This window comes from Enhydra lutris, unplaced genomic scaffold (assembly GCF_002288905.1).
Source record: "Enhydra lutris kenyoni isolate GAN:26980312 unplaced genomic scaffold, ASM228890v2 scaffoldscaffold3, whole genome shotgun sequence".
NCBI classification, from domain to species: domain Eukaryota; kingdom Metazoa; phylum Chordata; class Mammalia; order Carnivora; family Mustelidae; genus Enhydra; species Enhydra lutris.
The window spans coordinates 40,565,631-40,591,582 of record NW_019154087.1 but is presented as its reverse complement, the minus strand read 5'-3'; the positions used below and the strand labels follow the sequence as shown (position 1 = coordinate 40,591,582).

The 25,952-nt window shown below is 40.7% G+C and overlaps 1 protein-coding gene across 6 annotated transcripts; it reads right to left on the bottom strand.

Annotated features, from left to right (window-relative positions):
• Window positions 1-1,022: 1,022 nt before the first annotated feature.
• On the bottom strand, window positions 1,023-24,978 carry LOC111154614 (protein phosphatase, Mg2+/Mn2+ dependent 1K). Of its 6 annotated transcripts, none has more exons than XM_022514333.1 (8): window positions 24,839-24,978; window positions 23,165-24,005; window positions 16,593-17,111; window positions 15,656-15,756; window positions 8,095-8,260; window positions 7,583-7,727; window positions 6,550-6,684; window positions 1,023-3,151 (listed from the first exon to the last, which is right to left on the bottom strand). In XM_022514333.1, the coding sequence occupies exons 3-8, from the start codon at window positions 17,030-17,032 to the stop codon at window positions 3,020-3,022; spliced, it is 1,119 nt and encodes a 372-aa protein (XP_022370041.1). In that variant the 5' UTR covers window positions 17,033-17,111; window positions 23,165-24,005; window positions 24,839-24,978; the 3' UTR covers window positions 1,023-3,019. The 6 variants fall into 6 exon arrangements, with proteins under 6 accessions (XP_022370041.1, XP_022370070.1, XP_022370079.1 ...); XM_022514362.1 differs by lacking the exon at window positions 24,839-24,978 and having other exon boundaries at window positions 23,165-23,631; window positions 23,716-24,824; XM_022514371.1 differs by lacking the exons at window positions 23,165-24,005; window positions 24,839-24,978 and adding an exon at window positions 20,160-20,225 and having other exon boundaries at window positions 16,593-16,945; window positions 17,035-17,111.
• Window positions 24,979-25,952: the final 974 nt, after the last annotated feature.

Below are 25,952 nucleotides of genomic sequence, written 5' to 3'. Positions count from 1 at the left end.
ACAGCATTTACTTTTGAATATATTAGGTACTTAAGAACTTATACTTGTCGGGGACGCCTGGGTGGCTCAGTTGGTTAAGCTGCTGCCTTCGGCTCAGGTCATGATCCCAGCGTCCTGGGATTGAGTCCCACATCAGGCTCCTTGTTCTGTGGGGAGCCTGCTTCTCCCTCTGCCTCTGCCTGCCACTCTGTCTGCCTGTGCTCGCTCTCTCTCTCTCTCTCTGACAAATAAATAAATAAAATCTTAAAAAAAAAAAAGAACTTATACTTGTGAAAAATCACAATGATTTAAAGAATATTTTGCCAAATCAATGTTGGCAAATAGTTTGGCAACACATTTGATAAAGGTGATTTATATACTACATATAAATGAAAGACAAGTGTAAATTATAATGGATTTAGGTTTAATTACAATAATATATAATCTACATTATACCTACACCCACATGGTAATAGCCACATGGCAAATTCACAGTTGTAACTAAAGAACTATATTTAGAACAGTCCTCTTTCCACTACTACTTGCATAATCCCTTGTAGGCTTATTATCTTTTGTGGATTATAATAACCTACAAATTTTACTTCAACATTGTGGCTTAAAAAACAAACACCAGTATGTTTTTATGCTTTAGTCAAAATTGACTGATTCCAAATTTTAAAAGCTTTTCAGGTGAAACAGAGCAAAGTCCACCTCAAACCAAGGCCCAGACAAGCCTACAAACTCCTCTTTGTTACACCTGACAATCCGCCTCAGTGCATCAGTGACTTTTGAGCTTGACAACATCATTCCCATCCTTAGTTTCTAAAGTAAAAGACAGGAAGAGTCATGTGAAGAATTCAGATAAAAAATGAAATCTACAGGGGCACCTGGGTGGCTCAGTGGGTTAAAGCCTCTGCCTTCAGCTCAGGTCATGATCCCAGGGTTCTAGGATCGAGCCCCCCGCATCGGGCTCTCTGCTCAGCAGGGAGCCTGCTTCCTCCTCTCTCTCTCTCTGCCTGCCTCTCTGCCTACTTGTGTTCTCTGTCTGTCAAATAAATAAATAAAATCTTAAAAAAAAAAAATTAAATCTACATATTCAGAATATCATTTTGTGCTTTAGAGTTTTTGTTTGCTTTTTAGTCTGGAAATTCTCCATACTCCTAAGCGAAGCTTCTATATTTAGGTTCTGGGACCTAACTCAGAAAGAACCAAGGAAGTTTTCCAGCTTTCTTAGGCTACCTCTGGTTCCTCACTTCCCAGACAATGAACAGGAGACTATTTGCTTTCCTCAATGTTTTTTACTTTCACTAAGCTTCCTTGGGGAAAAAAAAAATTGAAATATTTGTCACCATTTTTACCAAAGGAAAATTCCTGATTAATATATGCAGGAAAACTCAAGATTTATTTTTTTCTATTCTCAAAAAGATGAGAAGATGTGAATATTTATATTGGACCATGTTCCTTCTAACAACAAACCTTTAAATAAAACATAAAGACAGAAAAATAGTCGACCATGAAAAGTGAGATTGGAAGATATACACTCCACCAACTTTACCTTCTTGGTTTCTTTCTTTCTTTGTCTCTGCAATAAAACTCCACATCATTCTTAACACTCAGTATTTTCCTCACGTCCTACTATTTTATTTGCAAATTACCATACAGCAATGTAGCTTCAACATGCTGGTCTGCTTCTGTGTTTTTCATATCAATTACCCACCACAAAATATCACCCACAGCCATTTTAATTTCACTTCCTCACCTGCCAATAACCATTGGTTCTCCGCTATAAAACTGCCCTCTGTTTGTCAAGAGTCCTTGGGGATAAACTTATCAATAATTTAAAGCTAACTGGTGAAGGAGCTATGCAGGCTTGTTCCCTTTAATTCTCCATGACTCCAAAATTTACATAGGTACATACACCCACACATATAACCAATTTACATTGTCTGCAAAAGTAAACTGCAGATAAAATTCCAAACACGCATGTAGAGATTCACATTTTAACAGCAAACTTACATGCATATATAAAGAAGTATAGTTTTACATTCCTAAATTACATTAGCAAGCTGAAATATAGAATGCTTTCATGTTTTAGATTTATTCTACACTATGAATCACAGAAATAAGCGAAAAGGAGACAAACCTCATACTATGTCTATAGCATTGTCAGTCAATGTGGTATTATTTTTACTGACACATTATCCAACTTGCTTACTTTATACAACAGTACATAAACATACTATATACAAAACACAGAGTTAGAGCTAACAAATGGAAACTTTATACAAAATACTTGCTACTGTCAGTATTTGTTTGTGTAGGTTTGACCAAAAGACTCAGCCTGTACATAACTTTTCTGATATAAAGGAGTAGTCCATGTAGCTATATAGCATTCTTAGCTACAGAAAGAGAAGAATGGAGACCAAGGGACACAGCTGGAATACGAAAGTGCACTGTTGTAAATAGCCACACACTTTAGCAGGGTCATATTATCTGAATTAATGTCTTTTGCATTGGGAAGTTTACCAGTAAGTGGTCCAGAATACAAAATATAGTCACAGAGAACTCAGTTTTCACACTTACTCCTTGGCAGAACTATTAAAAACAAACACTTGCAGCTAACACACTGCAGAGCTGTCAAAATACCTATCAGTGCTGAAGAACTTGAAGGCAAGAATCTGTTCCAACAGATTGAATGAAGGATAAAAACCATCAAAAGAAACTCATAGCTGCCTAAGAGTTTTAAAAATTAGACATATAACACTCAGCAAGTGTGTCAAAGCCACTTTTCATTTGCTCACTCAACTTGAGACTCCCAATAGCTGAATTACATGTATACTGATACCGAGTATGTACAGTTGAACATAAATAAGACAGATATTTATGAAAAGCTACAATGTAAATGGTTAATACACTTACACTGATTTGTGTACAGATCTAGTGAGTCACAGAGTCAGCCTGACACTTGTTTGACATAGTAAGTTTCTTGACATGCTCAGTGAACAAGTGTTTCACAACAATTCAATGTCCCAGCAAGCAATCAGGCCCATCGTCCGCTGGAGGCAAAGCTTCTGCTGAATGAGAAGTTGATTTCAGAGTTCTTGTACTTTCCCCACGCACCAAAAGGCACTACGACCACAGTACTATTATCTTCACTACCATACTGTATTGCCTGTAAGGTTTAGCAGGAAGGAAGAAGAAAACACGGGAAATCAGAGTCTGTATAAAGAAAAATAACCGATACTCTGGAAGGCTATAAACTCATTTAAAATAGTTAACAGTGACTTTGCATTCATTCAATATGTATTAATATGTATGACCTTGATACATGTTTATTAGATCGTACACAGAATAACAGATGCCCCCCCCTCAAAAAACCATATTAATTATATTCCACTGGAGCAATTTTGGCAACAGAAATACCAGTGGACTAAGATCAAGGTATGTAGCTCCTGAAGAAGAAAAGAAAGCATTTAGTATAGGGACTAATACAAGGTAAAAAGTAATAACCTAAGGAAATGAAAGTGTATAAGATGTAACATCAATAAGGTTTATTATGCTCCCTACGAAATGAAAAGTTGCATAAACTAAATTTCCTACAGTGGGAGAACTGTAAATCAGTTTTAAGAACGAATTCAAATAGCAAATGATATAACATTGTAAGAAATACTTGGGATTATACTAAACAGCAAATGTATTTCAAAAGAATAAACAGCCTGAGGCTAAAACTGTGAGGGAAACGGTTAATAAAAATATCTGCAGTAAAAAGCATCAAAATATTGGGATGCCTGGGTGGCTCAGTTGGTTAAGCATCTGCCTTCTGCTCAGGTCATGATCCCAGAGTCCTGGGATCGAGTACCCCATCTGGCTCCTTGCTCAGCGGGCACTCTACTTCTGTCTGCTGCTCCCCCTGCTTATGTTCTCTCTCTCTGACAAATAAATAAATAAAATCTTTAAAAGAATTTTTTTTAAAAAGCATCAAAATATAAAAGAGTTTTACAAATAAATTCTAAGACACCCCCCCCAAAAAAGGTCCGAACGTCAAAGTACTAATATACTTAACATATAGGGAAGTTGTTACAATAACCATGAAAAAGACAAACATGCCCATAAGAAAATGGACAAACACTATATACACAGACAAGAAATACAAGGGTCTAATGAACCTCTGCAAATGTTTAGTTTCACCAACAAAGGAAAAAAATGCAAATTTAAAACACTAAAATTTGATTTCTCTACCTATCAAATTGGCAAAAAACAATGAGCAGCATTTGGAGAAACAGAAATCTATAAACATACTAGAAAACAGTGTAAATTGGAATAGCACTTCTGGAGGGCAATTTGGCAAGCTTATTAAAAGTTTTTGAATAAGGAGCCTGAGCGGCTCAGTCAGTTAAGCATCTGCCTTCAGCTCAGGTCATGATGCCAGGGTCCTGGGGTCGAGTCCTGCATCAAGCTCCCGGCTCAGCACAGAGTCTGCTTCTCCCCCTAACCCTGCCCACCTGCTCATGATCTCTCTCTCAAATACATAAACAAAATATTTTTTAAAAAAGGTTTTAGAATACAGTGTATCCTTTTACCTAGCAATTTTCTAAGAACTTTACCTGAGAAAATAATGTATGAAGGAAAAAGATGTGCACAAGTAGATACAAGAATGTTTATACAGCGCTCTCCTTCCCTATATATATATATATATTTTAAAGATTTTATTTATTTATTTGTCAAAGAGAGAGAGAGAGAGGGAGAGAGAGCAAGCACAGGCAGACAGAATGGCAGGCAGAGGCAGAGGGAGAAGCAGGCTCCCTGATGAGCAAGGAGCCCGATGTGGGACTCGATCCCAGGACGCCGGGATCTTGACCTGAGCCGAAGGCAGCTGCTTAACCAACTGAGCCACCCAGGCGTCCCATCCTTCCCTATATATTATGCGAAAGTGAAAGAAACTAAATTTGCTTATTAGGGGAACTAGTAAAAGAATCACGGCACAAAAATATAGCAGAATACAATGCAATCATTAAAATAGCATTGGCTGTGTGAATGAGAACACACATACTTGAGAGAGGTAGGTGAAATTAGAAAAGAAGTGATCATTCAAAGGACTGGGCCCATTTCTGTAATCTCATGAACACACATAGCAAACAAGACAATACTTCATGCTTGCCCATCTACTTTCAAACAAATACTGCTTTTTAAGTGAGGTCTTAGGGCGCCTAGGGGGCTCAGTGGGTTAAACCTCTGCCTTCAACTCAGGTCATGATCTCAGGGTCCTGGGATTGAGCCACGCATCAGGCTCTCTGCTCAGCGGTGAGCCTGCTTCCCCCTCTCTCTCTTCCAGCTGCTCTGCCTACTTGTTCTCTCTCTCTCTCTCTCTCTGTCAAATAAATAAATAAATACTCTTTAAGTGAGGTCTTAAGTCTTAATTACAAATATTAGCGTTTAAAGGTTTGGGCTAAATATGCCTTCCCAGTTGCAAATGTAAAAATTGGGAAGTTAAAAAAAAGCTGTTAAATTAAAGCATGACTCTAATGATCAGTGATGGCTACAATGTCAAAGAGCTATCTATCCAAACAGAATATTTAAAGAGCACATGGAAATTCTACATTTTATTTACTGGGTATTACTGGGCATTCCCAATTTTAGCTCTGATTGACATACTCATACATGACCTAACCATACCTCTTTCTGAATTTTTTTTTGACACACCCTTTTTTTTTTTTTTAAGATTTTATTTATTTGACAGACAGAGATCACAAGTAGGCAGACAGGCAGGCAGAGAGAGAGGGGGAAGCAGGCTCCCTGCTGAGCAGAGAGCCTGATGCAGGGCTCCATCCCAGGACCCTGAGATCATGACCTGAGCCGAAGGCAGAGGCTGAACCCACTGAGCCATCCAGATGCCTTTCACACACCCATTCTTAAAACCCAGACAAGGACTAGGCTATAGTGTTCCTAGACTGGATATTTACTTGCAGCAGTCTAGTTTAATGGTCTAGTGGTTGAATTTGGGAGCTTGGCTGTCTGGGTTTGAAGCCCAGTTCTGCAATTTAATAGTTTTGTGATCTTGAATAAGTTACTTAACTTTTCAGCCTCAGTGCCTTGGTTTTCCTCATCTGTGGAAAGAGATAGTACTAGCTCTAACCTCAGAAGGTTACAGTGATGATTACATGAATTAAATATATGTGAAGTGCCTGACACATACTAAGTGGTATTACTATTGACAATTATAATTTACTATTGCTATTCCTGTCATATCAAGCTGTGTACAAATCCAAAAAATTAACATAGCACATTCCCTGCACACAAATTTCTGAACTACTTGGGAGAACTGTGAACATTTTAAAAATTGGAACTATTATGGAGTCAAGTGTAAAATTCCTTGTAATACTGAAGCAAAAACACAAAATTTCAAAGGACTCTTAAGCCCATAGTAGCCCTGAGGGGCTGTACCGGGACCTGCACCTGGGTGTTCTCCCTGTCCCCACCTCCCCCCCAACCCGTGCATGCTCCACACCCCCCTCCCTCCCCCGCACCAGCCTAAATTGGGACTTTTCTAGCAGAAGCTCTTGCTGCTGTCACCTGTTCAATCACTGCGTGGGCTGCTTCGTTGGGATCATGGCACTGGTTGACAAAGTCACAGATCTCTTGACTATTCACCATGAAATTAATTCCATCTGTAGTGAGGACCAGGAAGCTGTCATCAGCATGATGTAGCTGCAATCAGAACCAAACAGACTCAACTTTTGAAGAGTATCCAAAATTCAAAGATTTTACCTGTTTGCCAAGTGGTCATCTGTGTTTAAGAGCTTAACAGTGAAAATGGAAGGCCAATATTTGGGGCAAAATTAACATTTGTAGCATCGACCACCAAGGATAAACCTGGCATGTACTTAGTAACACCACAAAGGGAGAATCTAGATAGCCAAATGATGAGAGGCAAGCATGGTACCATGGTGGTGGGCACTGCGGTCTCTGGAGCTAGGCTTCCTGGGTTCACAGTGTCCCTCTACACAGGTAAGTTCACCTACACTCTCGATTTGTCTTCTCTGTAAAATGGGGTGCTAGTAGCTATTCTGGACAGAGCCTGGCCCACACTAAACCCTACTTAAGTATCTGTTAGACACAATGAATGTAAGTGGGGTAGCTCTCTGCCACCATGGTTGGGAGCCTCTATTATAGAGGACTAGGTGCTGGCACTTGCAGAGAAGGAAGTGTCAGCTCACAAATGGGTGTGTGTTGAGGGAGGTGCAGTGTTAACTGGGCCACTGATCGACAGCATGCAAAAGATGTCAGAGAAAGGAAGGTGGGCAATTATTTAGTTTGGTGCACAAGGGAGGCCAAGGTCAGATTCCGAGTGGTGGTGATGCCGGATATCACGTGTTGGTGAGGAAGGGCAGCAGAGCCATTCCACCAGGCCATCGTAGTCCAGGGTAAAGCAAAAACCAAGCACTTCATCCTACAGCAGGCCAGTATCTTATTTTATCTGAAAAGTTCATCTATCCTTCCATAAACTACTCCTTTCGAGAGTCATGTTGGCTTTAATGAAGACTTCTAGCTGGGAGTAATCCTGCTTTCATTCCTTGCACATGTATCAGATGTTGCAGATTGTTACCTTAATCCTCTTTGTTTCTGGTTCTGCTATCACACCACTGGTTTTAAGATCCAAGTCTCCAAGACTCCTTGTCATTGCAAGTCTGCCATTCACGTGAGGCTGTCCCAAACTATTCCAAGCCACAAAACCACCACATTTCTTGATCCTGGTCCAAGAAAAAAAGACTGACATGATATCCCAGAAATGGAGGCATGGTTATATTTAAGAGAAATCGGTTTAAAATGCAAGGTTTCAGGGTGCCTGGGTGGCTCAGTCGGTTAAGCTTCTGCCTTCAGCTCAGGTCATGATCTCGGGGTCCTGGGATCAAGTCCCAAGTTGGGCTTCCTGCTTAGTAGAGAGTCTGCTTCTCCCTCTCCATCTGCCCCTCCCCGCTGCTCATGCACGCTCTCTCTCTCTCTCTCAAATAATAAAATCTTTCAAAAAAAATAAAAATAAAAATAAAATGCAAGGTTTCATTTCTATCTTGAACTACAGAAACAGCATCCTCATAGAATGATCAGTGGAGGTGGTACCTTTCTTTTTCATCTTTTCTTTCTGGAGTATGGTCAATGGTCAGCTTCATAGGTTTTCCTTTTCTACACAAAATAGCCCGGCTATCCCCAACACTGGCTACAACCAGTTCAATACCATCTCTCACCAGGGCTACCGTTGCAGTAGTCCCAGAGGTCAGAAGGGTTGCTGTAAACATTATGAAAAAGAGTATAAGTCAGTGACAGTCAAATGATCGGATATGGAATTTGTATTACAAAACACAGGCATGTTAAACTAGTGCTGAAAAGTGTCATTCTAATCTAACTAAAACTACGCAAATAAAATGCAAAGGAACTATGTAAGTAAGAGCATGCAGAGGAAGAAGTATTTAATTCAGTAACAAGGCTCCATGCAAACAGAAAAGGTTGCTAACCTAATTTGGTAAAAAATACAACACTGTCTCCGCATGGCCTCTATTCATATAAACTAGAGCTGACTTGAACTGATAATTATGACACCCTTGTGTATACATCAGGTGTCCGTATTAAAAGTATTCCATTTTAATTACATTAGTTAAAATGGCAGGGTGATTTTTAGGTCTACTGAGCTCACTTAGGCAAGCTGACTTTTCTAAAATTTTTATGCACTTAGAAGGCTTTTTCTTCCATTTCTTAACTCCTATCTTGTGACTGCATTATCAGTTAATAAGCTAAGCAAGAATGCCAAGAGCATATCATTTGCTCTTCAAGTGCTATATTTTATATTCTTTCCTTCTACAATTGTTTTAATTTTACAAATGTTCACCAAAAAAATCCTAAAATGGTTAAAGGTCCATATTCTTTTCTATTTATCTTTGTCCTCCCCAGACATGAAAAAAAGTTACAGCCATCATTTTATTAGGAAAATATGGGGTGTGAAGAACGAAGTTCATGCTGGTTTCCCAAACACTTAGTGTTAGTTCACTTAACTTTCTCTGACCAGTAACAAAATTAAACACTTGGTTTGAGGTTGCCACTGCTTCCTTCATCCAACCCAAACTGCATCTTTGCCTCTTTCTTTGATTTATTCAAACTGCATCTGCCCTAAGTTCTTTACTACGTGTTAAAAATTTTGAAGATGCATTGAGCCTTGCTGAAAGTGAAACTACTGTGAAATTAAGGGCTAAAAAGTAAAGCAAATTGGAAGAAACTGAAAAAGATAATTTATTTAAAGCAGGTATTGTGTTCAGTAACATGGTGAATTCTTTAAAGCATGTAAATAAAATATTCAGGTGATCATCCAAAGATGATTTCTTCTTCAAAGGTAGATTTAGGAAAGTGCTACTGATTTGACTGATTGAGGCTCAATATTTCCAATTTTTTTCTTTCCAAAAAGATGCTTTAAAATGCATTTAAAAATTTCATCAGTAATACATTTTGGATGTATATATACACACACATATATATATTTTCATATTCCAATTGGTGTATTAAAATGCCTGCTTTAATCAGAAATGTAAAATGGAAAAAAATTAATAAATCCTAATCTTTTTTGTCCATGCTGAATCTAATTTATTGAGAAATAGCATTTATAGCTGCACTATCTTCCCATTGATCTTTCGATTTTGGAACTGTTGCACAAGATAGTATCTCAGCAATGCTAAAACATATTACATATCTGTCATTGTGTAATGTGACTGTTTTAGCATAAGAATCAATGATGTTCATATTATAAAAGTTAAATTTTCTGTTTCCCAAAACATTGTATCATGGAACAGTCAGAGTTTAACCACTGTGATCTTTTCCAATGATGGGAAGCACCAGGCAAGAGAGCACAGGCAGTCACTCACATGCTACCTGTCCAAGAAACTTAGTATTCCTCTCCTTTGCTTAAGTGATCATCAGCAGCTTTTTAAACAGGTGGTTTTAATTAGCTATATCAAAAGAGTTAAAATTTCATAAACGAACACTTCCAAGTTTCACTATTTAGGATTCTATTGTTATTCACGTCCACCTCAGCCACCCAGGAATTTCAAAGGTCTTGAGTTTTAACCAACCCAACTTCACAGTTCCAAAATCCCAAGATTTATGGGAAATTTTTCAAAATTAACTGTTGATTCTGGTTTGCTAAGGATCTAAGAAATAAAGATTAAATAAACATTTATTTCATTTAACATTTAACATGGAAGTAAAAATTCTCATTTTTTGCCCTAACAACAAAAACTATAAAACTAAGACATCTTTCAATAAGGTCTTAACACTCACTGGACATTTCCTACTGCAAGTCATCTCAACTAATGGGACAAAGAGGATGTGGGAACCTTCCAGTAGTCCAGGCTAGGAACCGCTGGACTCCTTCACCTGGGACAAAATTAAGCAGATCTCTCTTTCCACTGAAGCCCAGCATATAGTGTCCACGGGCTCCAGGTCTAGAGCTGCTGACCGGGCACAGTTCTCTGCCACAAATAACACGCACAGAGGCAAATAGGAAATTCACCCAGGAATTGTGCTCAAACATTACAAACCTGCAACACAGGGGAGGGCAGAGAAAGAGCTGCAAAATAAGGGGAAGCATTTTTATTTGGGTGAAAATTTCACTAGCAAATTACATAGTATTTCAGGAGGTGCCAGATCAACGAATTCAAGACTCAGTTTGCCCAAGTTGATGGTATTTTGTAGCTGAATCCGTTTTTTCATTGCAGAGTAAAACCTCCTAGCTTCACAGCTTCCCACGGTTGGGAAAACTATATGCAAACTCAGGCATACCAAACATATATGCAGTGTTAACACAGAAACACATCTATACATTCATACTCTCTCTTTCACACATGCATACCACTCACACATACTGTAACAGTTAGTCCTGAGAAGTAAGACAGTAGCTCTACAGAGCTGGAAAAAAGGCATTGTCAATTTGATTGGTACTAGCATCAGAACTGTCCCAGTAACTAACGGGAAAATTTATGGGTTCTGCGGTGAATATTTTGTATCTAACAAGCAGTACATAATCAGAGAGGATGTTCACTACAGTATACCACCAAATTACTGGGAGTCAAATATATATTAAGAAGGAATTAAAGCACCTCCTGTACCAGATACAAGAAGTACATATTTGTTAATGACACTTAATTTTTTTTTCAGTAGACTGATTTAAATTAATTGTTTAAATATCGGCTAGTAAGGCTCTTGAGCTCTGGTGCATATTTGTAAGTTTATGGAAGTCACAAAATGGGTATTTCTGCAGCTCTCTTCTTTCCCCGGTGTTGCAGGTCGACATATCAAAAGAAAAATGATCAAGTTTTTGAATGGCAACATAAAAGTAAAAGCTGTACTTTTCAAAGTATAAACAACCCCTCCCAGTAATTATTGTTTACTATGTAACAATTGTTTACTGTGTAAACAATAATATGTATAAACCAATACGGTTTCCAGTATTTATTAAACACGGGTGTCCAGACACTCAGGACTCATGAACACTGAAATCCAAGTAATGAACTGAAGCAGTAACAGCACAATAAGTATCTCTTCAATGTCATCCCTATTGCTCTTTTCTTTTGGCTGCGCCCAGTGTAAGACGGGTACTCAAAAACACCGGCTTTCTAACACTGGTTATTTTGTAGGGATCAAGTACTGTGAAGCACATGGACGTTTCCAATGGGACTCATGATGCTGCCAGCAACATCTCACACTCTGAACGTCAGAGCGAGTCTTCTCTTTCTGATCCATCTGTCTTTTGGGGAACTTTGCTGCTTTCAAGCCTTAAGCAATCCAGAAACACTTGGAAGAGTTTATAGAATGTAAAGGATATAATCTCGGTTTTCTACCACCCCATTTGTTTTAAGTGAGATTTGTTCATAGACAGGAGCGTAATGGGAAATCATTTGAATTTGCTGGCTGGTTTCATTAGTTGTCAAAATACGTATGACTGGCATGAATTGAATACAAAAATATTTAAAAATAATGAAATTAGCTTCATAAATAAGGGTTATTTCAAAATGTGTCAACAACAAATCCACAGGGGCGCCTGGGTGGCTCAGTGGGTTAAGTCTCTGCCTTCGGCTCCAGTCATGATCTCAGGGTCCTGGGATCGAGTGAGCCCACTGGGCTCTCTGCTCAGCAGGGAACCTCTTCCCTGCCCCCCTCTGCCTGCCTCTCTGGCTACTTGTGATCTCTGTCTGTCAAATAAATAAAGTCTTTAAAAAAAAAAAATCAATAAAAATAGCCAGCAACTTTCTAAGGGCAAGATTCTTGCTGTTTTTGGTAAGTGGCATTCTGATTTTCTTCTCCTCAAACCATCGCATTTTTTTTTTAAGATTTTATTTATTTATTTGACAGAGAGAGATCACAAGTAGACAGAGAGGCAGGCAGACAGAGAGAGGGAAGCAGGCTCCCCGCTGAGCAGAGAGCCCTGATGCGGGACTCGATCCCAAGACCCTGAGATCATGACCCAAGCTGAAGGCAGCGGCTTAACCCACTGAGTCACCCAGGCGCCCAAACCATCGCATTTTAAACTGAAATACTATTTTAAATGATAACAGAATAATCTGAAGCACTTTATGTAAATGTGACAGCTTTGGACTAAATTCTTGAAAAGGAAAATGTTTTATGTTCACCTTATTTTGTTTACTTTCTCTCAAGAAAGCTAATATGGGGGGCGCCTGGGTGGCTCAGTGGGTTAAGCCGCTGCCTTCGGCTCAGGTCATGATCTCAGGGTCTTGGGATCGAGCCCCGCATCGGGCTCTCTGCTCGGCAGGGAGCCTGCTTCCTCCTCTCTCTCTACCTGCCTCTCTGCCTGCTTGTGATCTCTCTCTGTCAAATAAGTAAATAAAATCTTAAAAAAAAAAAAAAAAAAGAAAGAAAGCTAATATGGTATAATTGAGGGGTACTCCTCCCATTTATACCCCAAATTCTACCATTACTGATTCATTCCCATGGTTTAACCAATCTCTTTTCAGGCTTCCCCTACTTAAAATTCAAATCCACACAGATGACTCATTAAAACACATACACTGTATTAATAATTTCGTTAAATTGGCTCTAGAATAATCAAAGAATAAACTGTAATAACTTTGGTGAGAAAGAACAGACATGGAGATCAGGTCAGTCCAAATAACTGAGTGCCTTCCAGATTCTATACAGGGTGCTCAGCGATGGAGATTCAGAATGAATAAGCACAGTCCCTACCTTTAAATCCTTCACTGGAAGGGATCAAGGAGAGAAAATAGGACTGATGCTGATAGAAAAGGCTAAAAAAAAAAAAAAACCCACAAAAAACCTGGAAAGGGCAAACTGCACTTAACTTCACAATTTTATTTAACTAGCCTGGATCCTACCCATAGCTCTGCCAAAAGAACATTATCCATTCTTATAATGCTGACACAGCTTCAGTTCTTACTAAAAAACAAAAAACAAAAAAAAAAGTTTTTAATTTAAATAATACCTTTGAAATCTGAAACATGTTTTTTTAATCCACAAATTGAAAAGGTAAATAACTTACACCATCGATCTTCGGTGGCTTTAATATATATTTGATAAAATAGGCCCCGAATACCAAAAGGCAGTTTTTAGCAACATTGAAAAGATTGGCAACTTACTAAGAATAAATTTTAAAGCTGTTCCCAAAATACTTATTTAAAAACACACACACAGACCAAGTGATCTCTAAGAAAACGAGATTTAAGAACAACAATGTCATAGTAGACCCCTTTCTTTTAGTAGCACACTGGGTAACATTGTCGTGCTCCACTGTACTTGTAAACAAATGGCCATTACATGAAAAGTAAATTTTAGACTACCTTATGAAATTTCTGAGATCATTACCTCAAGGCATATGACAGATGAACTAAGTTAAATAAATTCAGTTTAAATTTATTATTAGAAAATAATTATATTTTTTATGATTACTGACTTTGTACAACTGTCTCTGAGTAAAACACTTTTAGAAAGTTTCTTTTAAGGTAGGCCAATTAAACAATTTTTTTCCTTAAGTTCAAAATTCCCTTTAATTAGAATGTATTATTTTATAAAATGAAAGGGGTCCTCTTATACGCCGAATCTCAGTTTGCAGCATCTTTGTCGATTAGATCTTTTACCAAAGGGCTGACTGCACCCATGAAGGGTTATGTTTGATTGCTGGCCCACACATTCCCCATTATAAGCTTGAGGGTTTTCTTCTGACAGGTAGAGCCCAGTAACAGCTGGGACACACCCCCCGCATTAGAGCCAATGAACACCATGGTGTGAGATACAGCCAACCTGGTTATGGATGAAACCAGAGCATGCCAATCTTCAGAGTCAGAAAATTAAAACTACAAGAAAGTGTTTTTGACTCTTCTCTTCTACCTCCTATATTTGACCCATTAGGAACAAGAGCTCAATCGTATACCTACAATTTACCTTCTCTCAACCTCTATTTTCAAAGGTGAGGAGCCAGCTGGAAGAAAAAAAGTCCAAAGGAATGAAGAAGAGAAAATGGGCCGAATGATCTACAAACAAGAAAACAAATCCCTGAACAAAGAGAGTGGACTCTGATGCTTTTCCAAAAAGTATGATAACAATAAGTTTCTCAAAAAAAAAAAAAAAAAAAAAAAAAAGGCAGGAAAAATCTTTTAAGGTGGTGAATAGAGCCATCTTACTCTTCTTCTATGATCTTCATCATTAAACATGCCCATGAGAGAGGCTACTGTGGGTGCCAGGGAAATCCCAGCCCTCACTCTGCAACTGGCCCTTGTCAGGGAAATGAGGAGAATTTCCTTCCCTGTGCTCTCCAACTGAAAATTGTGAAATGTTATTTCTCTGGTGCTTTGACTTCCTTTAAATGAAAAGGTGAACCAAACACAGATTAATATTGTGCCATTCACTTTCAAATCAGTTATGAGGTATGTATGCATACATTTAAATGGTCACTGCGGAAGTTTTCCAGGAACAAAAGATTTGGGGGGTCAACTAATTAGAAAACACAAGTTCCGTTTTTCTGAACACTTTTGATAAATTTGGTCAAAATCAGAAACATTCCACTTTCAAAATTTAAGGACATGCAGTAGATAAATTTTAAAAATTCAGCTGACACGTCCTTGTGTTTAACAAATAAAAACAAAAACATCCCTGGTTACCACAAAGCTGCAAGACCAAATTCTCCCTTCTAATTAAACAAAACAGTGCATATTAGCCATTATTTTTTCTTATTTAGGACCAGTTAGCAGTTTTCTTCTTGTCTGGACAGTTACTACATGGCTAAATGAGATCACCCTCTAGTGTCTTTCGGTACTTGCTCATCAGATTCATCTAAAAAAACCCAAAACTGTAAACCCTCCAACAGTATGGACCTCCTACATATAAAGAGCAAATTTTAAAAATTTTTAATCTTTTTAAAATTTAAATTCAGTATCAGAACCATTTTAGAGCTTCAATTTTTGAAAATTTCTCCAAGATATTTCACTTAAAAATGAGGTTCTAACATTAATTTGTATTCCAAATAGCATTTAAAGTTATTCCTTCTATAAAACCACTTTCAACATAAGTATCCTCATAAATAAACTTACATTCCCACCCCAAAGGGCTTAAATTGTTTCCTTTAATTAGACAAGCCCCCCAAGACTCTAAGGAATGTGACTGTTTTACTTACCATCCGCAGACAGGTGGGCGTGCCTTGAAAACGCTTTATCTATTTGTAGAAAAGCCAAGGTCAACACAGTTTCCAAGTTCTTCTCCTTAGGAAGCAAGTCCCTTTATGGAGAGGGAAAAAGAGTTCCAAACAACTGTTTTATAATAGGTTTCTCTTCTTCATCCAGGTCCCTCTAGCTAGCTGTTAGTCCATACAATGGACCTCCATGGTTTGTCTTTCAGATGCTTAAAATCCATAGATTAGCAAATCAAATTAGGAAATAACTAGACTAGGAAATAAGCCTTTAAGAACAATAAAAGTCCAAGTCTCCCTCCTTAAAGATGAATACTCTCTACCCACAACCCTGAGAGATCAAAATTTCCTTCAAATAAATTTACATTACTGAGTTCAAAATATGAATAAATCAACTGATGAACAGAATAACTATACACAAGAAAACAAGAAATAGTCATGTTCTCCCCCTCTTTTAATTCAAGTCATATGGTCCCCAAAATACATTAATAACTGCAGTAAATAAACTTTTTTAAGAGCTCCAAAATACCCTCATTAAATGCATTTTCCCCACACTACTGTCAATCATCTAAAGCTACTGGTACCTCTGGGAAGAATTACCATTTATTGAAAAACCGCAGGTCGTGCACTGGTAGGAGTAAATGCTTTTCATAATACATGAGATCGTGCAGCTTGTACGACTTAGCTTGACACAATCACAAATCTAAGTGCTGTTGATCTTGGTCAATGTCCCCACCAGGCAGAATGGTAATAACCGTCAGTAGTAACAAGGGGCAGGCTTAAGCTACTGCTTGCTCGTCAACCAACGGTATGGAACCACTCAATTAACTAGGGTAACTCTGAACATCTCAGCCAAAAGGCTGACGTTTCAAACCTGAAGTATAAGGTAAACTGCAAAGTCAAGAGTGAAAGCCACTGTACCTACATGATGCATTTCTCCATGTGGGTGTGACAGAAATCCGCGGCTGCAGGTCCGCCGTGGCCGTCATACACCGCGAAGTACAGGACCTCATCTGTCAGCTGAGCGCTGTCAAACCGGTCTTCATTCTCTTTCCGTTTCCCAATATGCGAGGCGCAGCCCACGTTCTCCAGGCTGATTTTGGGAATTGGCTTGCCATACTTAATGCTGGGCGGCAGCAGAATGGGCTCATCGATGCGGTTATCCCAGATCCCAAAATTATCCCAGGTGGCCGGACGCCCACTACCATCCGGATCAAACCGAGAACACCTGGGCTCCGACGTGGAGCTGTGGCAGGTGGGTGTCAGCCGCTTGTCGTCCTGCAGTAGGCGGGAGCTTAGCAGCACTCTCCTTCTCACGTGGTTCCCACCGCTTCTCACCAAAGTAATTAAGGCAGCTGTGGACATACCTCAACTCCAAAGGACTCGGGAATGAGGGAAAGACCAACAGAACAATAATGGAATGTCTTCAAGAAAAATGATGCAACTGAGGAGGGGGGGAGGGAGGGAGAGAGAGAGAGAGAGAGATTCCATCAGTAATTTCACATGTCACTGAGGTATCTTTAGATATTACCAAAACGTAGGGCCATAAAGTATGCGGCACCTAACAGCCTACTTCTAAAAATAATGGATCAAAACCAAAATTGATTTACATACCCCTTTCATAGTGTTTAAATTCTATAAACATTTGACAGTGTGTATGTATCATGTAGAACAAGTGTTTTCTCAAACTTTAACCTACAGTCACCCCGGGAACTTTTTAAAACACAGATTCTGCTTCAGTCTGCCTGGGGTGGAACCTGAGATTCTGCATTTTGAGCCAGCTCCCTGGTGACAGCAAACAGCTGATCCCTCAGGCCCATACTTTGCATAGCAAGAATGTAAAATATAGGTGTAAATAAATATTCTTCCCTTTGTTAAGGCCATTGCTCTGAAGAAAAGGCAGGGGCAAGTGTTGACAGTTCCAAAGTCTCTTAAGGAGGAAAGAAGTAAAAGTAATTGGTTATAGAATAGTTAGGACAGGGGCGCTTGGGTGACTGAGTTGTCCAGTGTCTGCCTTTGGCTCAGGTCATGATCCCAGAGGCTTGGATGAAGCCCCACATCAGGCTTCCTGCTCAGCAGGGACGGGGAGCCGGCTTCTCCCTCTCCCACTCCCCCTGCTTGTGTTCCCTCTCTTGCTATCTCTCTGTCAAATAAATAAATAAATAAAATCTTTTTTAAAAAATAGGACAGTTCTGGGGCGTCTGGTGGGCTAAGCCTCTGCCTTCGTCTCGGGTCATGATCCCAGGGTCCTGGGATGGAGCCCCGCATCGGGCTCTCTGCCGGGCAGGGAGCCTGCTTCCCCCTCTCTCTCTGCCTGCCTCTCTGCCTACTTGTGATCTCTGTCTTAGATAAATAAATAAAATCTTTAAGAAAAAAAAAAAAAAAAAGGACAGTTCTGTACTCAGAGTGCCCAAGTTTTAACAAAGACACAACCTAGGATCTAAATTCTGTTTTAAGATTTGTCAACTTAGGGACACCTGGGTGGCTCTGTCAGTTAAGCGGCTGCCTTCGGCTCAGGTCATGACCACAGGGTCCTGGAATCGAGTCCCACATCGGACTCCCAGCTCAGCGGGGAGCCTGCTTCTCCCTCTGCCTGCTGCTCTCCCTGCTTGTGCTCACTCGCTCTTTCTCTCTCTCTGACAAATAAATAAATCAAATTTTTTTAAAAACTGCCAACTAAATTGTTAATGAAGAATGGTTCATGCAAACACTCCCACAGGCACAAGGAAGAGACAGTTCTGATGTGTGAGATCACTGGGAATGGGGGACCCCACCCTTGTGAGTTATGAGCAACTGATTTATGCATTTACATTAACAGCTGCTGGTCTCTTATCTACCAGTCCAGCAGCCCAGCCCTTGCGTGCCCTGCAGACTGGGAGCTACTGCCCGAGACATTTCTTTTTTTTTTTTTTAAAGATTTTATTTATTTATTTGACAGAGAGAGATCACAAGTAGACAGAGAGGCAGGCAGAGAGAGAGAGAGAGAGAGGGAAGCAGGCTCCCTGCTGAGCAGAGAGGCCGATGCGGGACTCGATCCCAGGACCCTGAGATCATGACCTGAGCGGAAGGCAGCGGCTCAACCCACTGAGCCACCCAGGCTCCCCGAGACCACATTTCTTTTAACCTATTCCTCTGCACCCCCATTTCTGGACTCTGCCCCAAAGCTGAATCCTCCCCTGGGTGTTGTCAGGGGGAATTCCTACACCCCTGCAAGAAGGGCTGTGTTCCTGGCAGTTTTCCATACAAGGTTCCAAGCAAAAATTCAACTCCACGCTACTTTGTTCTGTTACTTAATGTATTAAAAAAACCAACTGGAAAAGATAGCATAATGTCAAGATTTGATAATGCTGGTGGAGGGTATACAGGTATTATATTACTCTCAATTGTATGTTTGAATTATTTCACAATAAAAAGTTGAAAAAATACCTCAACAAAAGGCACATATCCACACCACACACACAAAGCCCAACTTGAGTGAACCCATAAGTACATGCACCGCAGATCTCAAATAATCATTTTCAAAATAAATTTTTGGAAATCAGTCTAGCTGTGTAAGAACAGTAAATAAAACAGTAGAAAGAAAAGATGACGTTCTAAAGAGGTCCCTTATGGGGCACGTGGGTGGCTCAGTGGGTTAAAGCCTCTGCCTTCGGCTCAGGTCATGATCCTGGGGTCCTGGGATTGAGCCCTGCATCGTGCTCTCTGCTCAGTGGGGAGCCTATTTCCTCCTCTCTCTCTGCCTGCCTCTCTGCCTACTTGAGATCTCTGTCTGTCAAATAAAATAAATAAATAAATAAATAAAGAGCTCCCTTAGATATCTCTACAACAAAAAACATGTGTGCCCTGCCTTCATAGAATTTAGTATAATGAAGGCCTCCCAAAGAATGAATGTATCGTGAAAGACTTAGGAGGCCATTCCTTCTTGGCCTTTTAGCTAATAGCACGTGTAGAAGATTGAAACTACCTTCTATGACAGTATTAGGGGTGGAGGAGATGTAGTATTCTGGTTATCAAGTATCAAACAGAAGCAACACATTAAACTACCCAAAAAAGGTGTTTATCCCTTTGCTTCTGACTGAAAGTGATCTTTTTATTTTTTTTATTATTATTTTTTTAATTTTATTTATTTATTTGACAGACAGAGATCACAAGTAGGCAGAGAGGTAGGCAGAGAGGCAGGCAGAGAGAAAGGAGGAAGCAGGCTCCCTGCTGAGCAGAGAGCCCAATGTGGGTCTGGATCCCAGGACTCTGAGATCATGACCTGAGCCGAAGGCAGAGGCTTTAACCCACTGAGCCACCCAGGCGCCCCAAGAAGGTGATCTTTTTATTCAGCAATAATAACTGTGTTAAATAAAGGTCAGGACTTGGGAAGAAATTTCAAACTATAATACAATCTACGCTAGGGAACTTATTATTGATGGAGATACTTCACAAAGCAACTTTATACCATACAGAAAAAAAGGAAAACTTTTAAGATACGCTTCTTACAAACCATTCATATTGAAGAGTGCAGCAGAAATTAGTGAAGCACAATTCTTTTTTCTTTTACACTGAGCTGTAATTGACAATACAATATTGTATTAGTTTCAGGGGCACAATATAATGAGTCTGTTTTTGTATAAGCAAAGTACTATTCTTTTGGCTTCAGTCTGAAATCATGTGCGCTTTATTCAGCCTTGGGCCTTTTTGCAGTTGTTCACCTAATTTAAACAAGAGTTCTAGAATTAGAAGCAAATAAATATTGAGTAAATTTTTTTTGCAGCTCTTCTAGAGCACTCTTGTCTTCTCTCTCTCTCCTCCAAAAACAAACAAAACCAGAGCTGCATTTTTAGCAGGCAACAAATATCCACCGTAAACATTATTTAAGAATGAAATAAAAGGGGGCGCCTGGGTGGCTCTATCGGGTGAGCATTGGACTCTTGGTTTCGGCTCATGTGCTGATCTTGCGGGTTATGGGCTCCAGCCCCACTGTTGGGCTCTGTGCTCAGCGCGAAGTCTACAGGGGATTCTCTCCCCCTACTCCCTCCTCCCCACACTCCGGGGCTCGCTCTCGCTCTCTCTCTCTCGACCCCCCCCCCCCAAATAAATAAATAAATCTTAAAAAAAAAAAAAAAGAATGAAATAAAATGGAAGTAGGGCAGTTTCTGTAAAAGCCCTGGCAGGGGGCACTTGAGTGGCTCAGTGGGTTAAGCCTCTACCTTCAGCTCAGCTCAGGATCTCAGGATCCTAGGAACTAGCCCCATTATCCCGCTCTCTGCTCAGCGGGGAACCTGCTTCCGCCTCCCCGCCTGCCTCTGCCTACTTGCGATCTCTCTCAGTTAATAAATAAAATCTTAAAATAATAATAATAATAATAATAATAATAATAATAATAATAAAAGCCTCGCTAGACTAAAATCCATCATCAACCTGGCCTTCTTCCTCATTTATTATCTGCACAATCATCTCAGAAAGTAAGCAGAAGAGTCATAGGAAAATATTTACTTTGGGGGATACTTTCGGCATAGATAAAACGTGAGCCAGATATAGAACTAGATCAGCACCACGTATGCAAGCAGGTGACCGTATATTTCCAAAGCAATATAACTAAATCATATTAATCTCCTTATTCCCTGGGGAAACATCCAAAGACGACCTGTGTTCCCAAGCTAAATAACTACTTTGAATTAAACCTGCTCATCAAAAAAAGTTTCCTCCAGGATTCAAGCTAAGAATTAGCCATTAGCTGCCCCCAGTTCTCCAAATGCCCACAGAAATGACTACACACTGACTAGCAGACAAGAGAGTCTAATTTATGATGTGGGGAAGAAACCCAAAGTACGGGGGGGACAAAAACAAAAAAACAAAAAACAAACAAAAAAACCCAATCAATGTCCTTCATAACAAAAAGAGTGGAAAACAACCTGACAAACACCTAAGAGATATTTTTATTATTTGTCCGTTTGACAATTATAAATTGGCATGTATTTATCATTCTGCCCCTCCCCCAAAAGTTATTCAGTAATCTTTTATGTCAATCTCTCAGCCAGAAATCAAGACTAGGTTATTTTTTAAACCATTTTAACATTTATATTCAATCTTTGAAAGTAAGTCATCCAAAAGAGTCAAAGGGCAGAATTCCACGTGAAAGCTAGTTGAAGACACAAAAATGTCAGAGCAAGAGTTAAATCAACCAAGAGCACAAGCATATATTACCCACACATCATATTCAACTAGCAAATATAAAATGCAAAAACAATCTTAAGAAAATAAAGATAAATAACTTGGCTGGAATCCTAGTGACAGAACAGGTTATTTATATCAACAACCTAAACTATATATAGATAGATAGATAGATATAGATTTTTTTTTAAAGAATTCTATTTATTTATTTGACAGATCACAAGTAGGCAGAGAGGCAGGCAGAGAGAGAGGAGGAAGCAGGCTCCCTGGTGAGCAGAGGGCCTGATGCGGGGCTGGATCCCAGGACCCTGGGATCATGACCCCAGCCAAAGGCAGAGGCTTTAACCCAGTGAGCCACCCAGGCGCCCCCAACCTAAACTATATTGATAGTCATAGACCAAAAGGGGGAAAAAAAGGACAATTTTCCTTCTAAATCAAACTGTCCCAAATTCCTTTTTATTTCCCTATCAAAACAAAAATTTATGACCCACAAATTTACTTTTAATCACATGAATATTTAACTATGTGAGTATGCACACATGTATACACACACCAAGAAACCCTATATATTCTACATACTGTCAATAAATTAATGCCTGAAAACATTTTCCTTTTTCATCATTTTCACACTGATTTGTGTGACCAGGGGTTCTCCATCTTCCTCCTTAATGTTTTAAAAGTTTAATAGGATACTTGAAAGTCCTGACACAGAACTCGTGACCAGTGAAAAATGTTGGCACCTGGTTTAACAATTCTGACTAGCAGGAGGGATTCTCAGCAAAGGGGGTTACATTGGAAGTAAGCTCTGACACCATGCGAGTAGGCACAGAAATTCTGCATGAGGGCACTGTTGAAAGCCCACATCCTGCGAAAGAGTAGGAAATCTCAGGTGAAATGCATCAGGAAGAAGAAAAAGAATGTATTTGGTTTGTAGTGAACTTTTGAAATACATACTTGATTTAAAAATAAAAGACGGTGAAGAAAAGCCACAATATATAGCTACAAGATTGCTATGCCAGTTTTGCATCTTCATATCATTCCCATTTTATAACCCCTCAATGGCTTAAATATCTCAAAGCTATCCAAATTTATTTTTGGATAAGAGAGTCACTCACTGTTTCTGGAAAGAGGATACACTTGGGATTTCAGTTAAACTGTTGACTGCTGAAAGCAGGTCAAAAGGGCAATGTATTGTTGAAATTTCAAGTGCATGTCAAAATTATTCAGTCATTCTATGGTTCAGTACTGCAGAAAGCTGTTTAGATTTACCCCTCCAGCACAAAAAAATGTAAGAAAATATTCATATTTGCCCATTATAAAGCAAAACTCAGGTACCTTTACATCAGTAACTTGCACAAAGGATACACATGGAATTTTAATATTCTCAAATATTTATCAACTTTTTTAAAGACAAGCAGCGCATCCCAGTAAATTCAAATATTTCAGGAAATGTGGGCTCCAATATTTTATCAGTACTCTGCTGGGAGGAAGGGAAACAAAGTATAATAATGTTCATGAGGGAAAGAACAACAATAAAAACCCCAAATGATTCCCCTTGGGTTTGATGTGAACATGTTTAGATGTTTAGAGGAAGGAAAGTCGTGAAAAGTGTTCATTATTCTAATTCCATAGATATATTTTAAAACATCTTTGTTAATGTGGATACAATTCATACACCACGTTCCAAACCTGTACCTTTATACTTCATTTAAGGATTTTCCTTGGCATTCTATACTACATCAACAGCACATCTCCCCTCTTCTTTCCTCTTCTCTAAGTAAGATTCTAGTCAAGGAAGTTGCCTGTGTCAACAGAAAGTGCCTATGGTTGCAAGAAAAAAACATTAACAAGAACTCACTGCTCAAAAATTGTAACTACTTTATTACCCAGTGGTGCATCTGTTCTCTTCCTCTAATACCATGACATCACTACTCTTCTTCAAGACCATTATAATCCGTCACTTGTCACTCATTCTGACACCGGCGACAATCTCATTCCTTCCTCCGCACTGGTGGAGGATGAGTGCAAAGGGCTTAAGCGGCCTTGCTGCACGTTTTCAGTCTGAAGCTCAGAAAGGCCAGTGGAGCTTTAGGGACTCCAAATTCCCTGGCTATTTCCACCCGGAGTCTCGTCTTTGTCGCCTCCTGTGAAATCTCTCACCTACATGAAGCGGTTACTAAAAAAAAAACAAACACAGAACATCACCAGCCACAAGGCTTCTCCTGGCAAGGCAAAACCCACATCCTCAGATCGACACCAACCAGGGCTCTGCATCCTGCTCTATTCCGGTCCTCTAAACGCTCATCCTCGGACAGTTCAGGATCCTGGGCTAGCTCGCTGGCTGTGACAGATCAGTAGCCAGTGCGGTAACACGGCAGGAAGCACACCCGCCCGCCCGCGCAGCGCTGCAGATGGCTGGGCTCCCTCCAGCACCTTCCGCCGCCCGGTCTCCGCCTCCCAACCACCCTCTCGCCGCACAGATCTCGGGCGTCGCCACGTCTCCTTCACCCCGGTTCCATCTGCGGCGGCAACGCGACGCTGACCCCTGCAGCATCCTCAAGCCCGGAGTGGGAGCCGGGCGACCCGGATCTTCGCTACGGGGTAACGCGAACGAGCAGCCCCCGCCCTTTCCACCATCCAGTTCGTGGTCCCTCCTGCCTTCCAACCCCCGCCCACTCCACTCGCAATGGTGGCGCCTCCAGCCTGCAAGTCAAGTTTAAGGTCGAGCGTGGGGGGTCCGGCAGCAAACGCCCACTGCCCGCAGCGCAGTCGGGGTGGGCCGCGACAGAACGTGCTACTCAGGACCTCCAAAGAGAAGAAAGCGGCGCACAGAGAACCCAGACGCTGACTGTGGGGCTGGGGATTTGGACTTACATTTCCCCTCCCCTCCCCAACGAACCCTCCGTTTCCCCTCCATTCCGCAGACTCTGAGCGCTGGGATGCGACCCCACCTATAAATAATATCATAAACTGTTAGCAATAAATGAAGTGCACTCTCTAGGCTCTTACCTCGCGACGGGCACGTCCCTGGAAATTTTCTAATTAATTAACGGAAGGCGGGGAAGGGACTTCCCCGCTGGGCAAGTAAGATTGCCTTATCCGACGTTTCTGATTTCTGGAGCAAGCAGCTAGCACAGCCACTGGCTCTCCCGCTGGAAAATCTCCCCAGTTTTTCGCCCGCAGTGAGCCAGATGGCGGGGGGGGGGGGGGGGGGGGGGGAGAGTCTGTTCCTGATGACTGACGGCAACCCTGGCCAATCCGCGCTCGGAGAGCTGTGCGCCGGCCGCCCGCCCTCGGTCGCAGCCAATCATAGATTTCAACGGAACGAGCCTCCCCGCGACTGCAATTTGGTTTGGCTGACTTTTCGCAGCTCGCGGTAGAGGGACGTCGACCTGGGCCAGTAGCGGCTCGAGGTGACATCCCGCCCTCCCCGAAGTCGTTGACGGTAGGGCCAATGAAGGGGCGCCTGGGAGGTGGGTGGGATCGGGAGACTGGGTAAATCGCCAGCGGGTCGAGGAGGGGTGTGCGTCCCTTGTGGCAAGGGTGCAGTCGTTGTGACAACTAGGAAACCGAGAACGAATGCCAACACTTCGGCAGAAGGACTTGAAAGGCATCTGGTTTCACTGCAGTTCTTTGGAAAACTCACAGTGCAGTGTTCTTCGTGACTGCACAGACGTCTTGTGATTCCTTGGGAACGTCGATTCATTCGTTTGACAGATATTTCCATGTTTATGGAGGACCTTTCGTATGCCAGACACTGCACCAGGCATTGACGCTGCAATCCGGACACAAATACACGTGATTTTTGCCTTCACGGAACTTACAGTCTAATAAGGAAAAGGGAGCAAACAAACAGGTAAACAAGCATATGAAACAGGAATCACGTCAAGGACAGAAATAGACAAAGTGTGGATATAGAGAATAAGAGAAGGTTGACATTAGAGAGGGAGGGTTGTTGTAAGAGAACTTTATAAGATCCCATTCAGTCGGAGACTTGAAGAGTAAGAAGGAAATCAGTAGTCAGCCGAGGAACCTGAAAAGCGATAACTATTCTGGGCAGAGAGGACAAAGGTCCTGAGGGGCAAGAGTTTGACATTTTGGAGAACAGAAAGAAGAGCAGTAT

Bases quoted from the DNA above. Each gene is read 5' to 3' on its own strand.
- LOC111154614 (XM_022514333.1), bottom strand. From the start codon at position 17,032: ATGTCCACAGCTGCCTTAATTACTTTGGTGAGAAGCGGTGGGAACCAC. The intron at 15,757-16,592 runs GTAGGTACAGTG...CTCTCCATAAAG, and splicing joins CACATGGAGAAATGCATCAT to GGACTTGCTTCCTAAGGAGA. The intron at 7,728-8,094 runs GTACCACCTCCA...TTCTTGGACCAG, and splicing joins AGAAAAGATGAAAAAGAAAG to GATCAAGAAATGTGGTGGTT.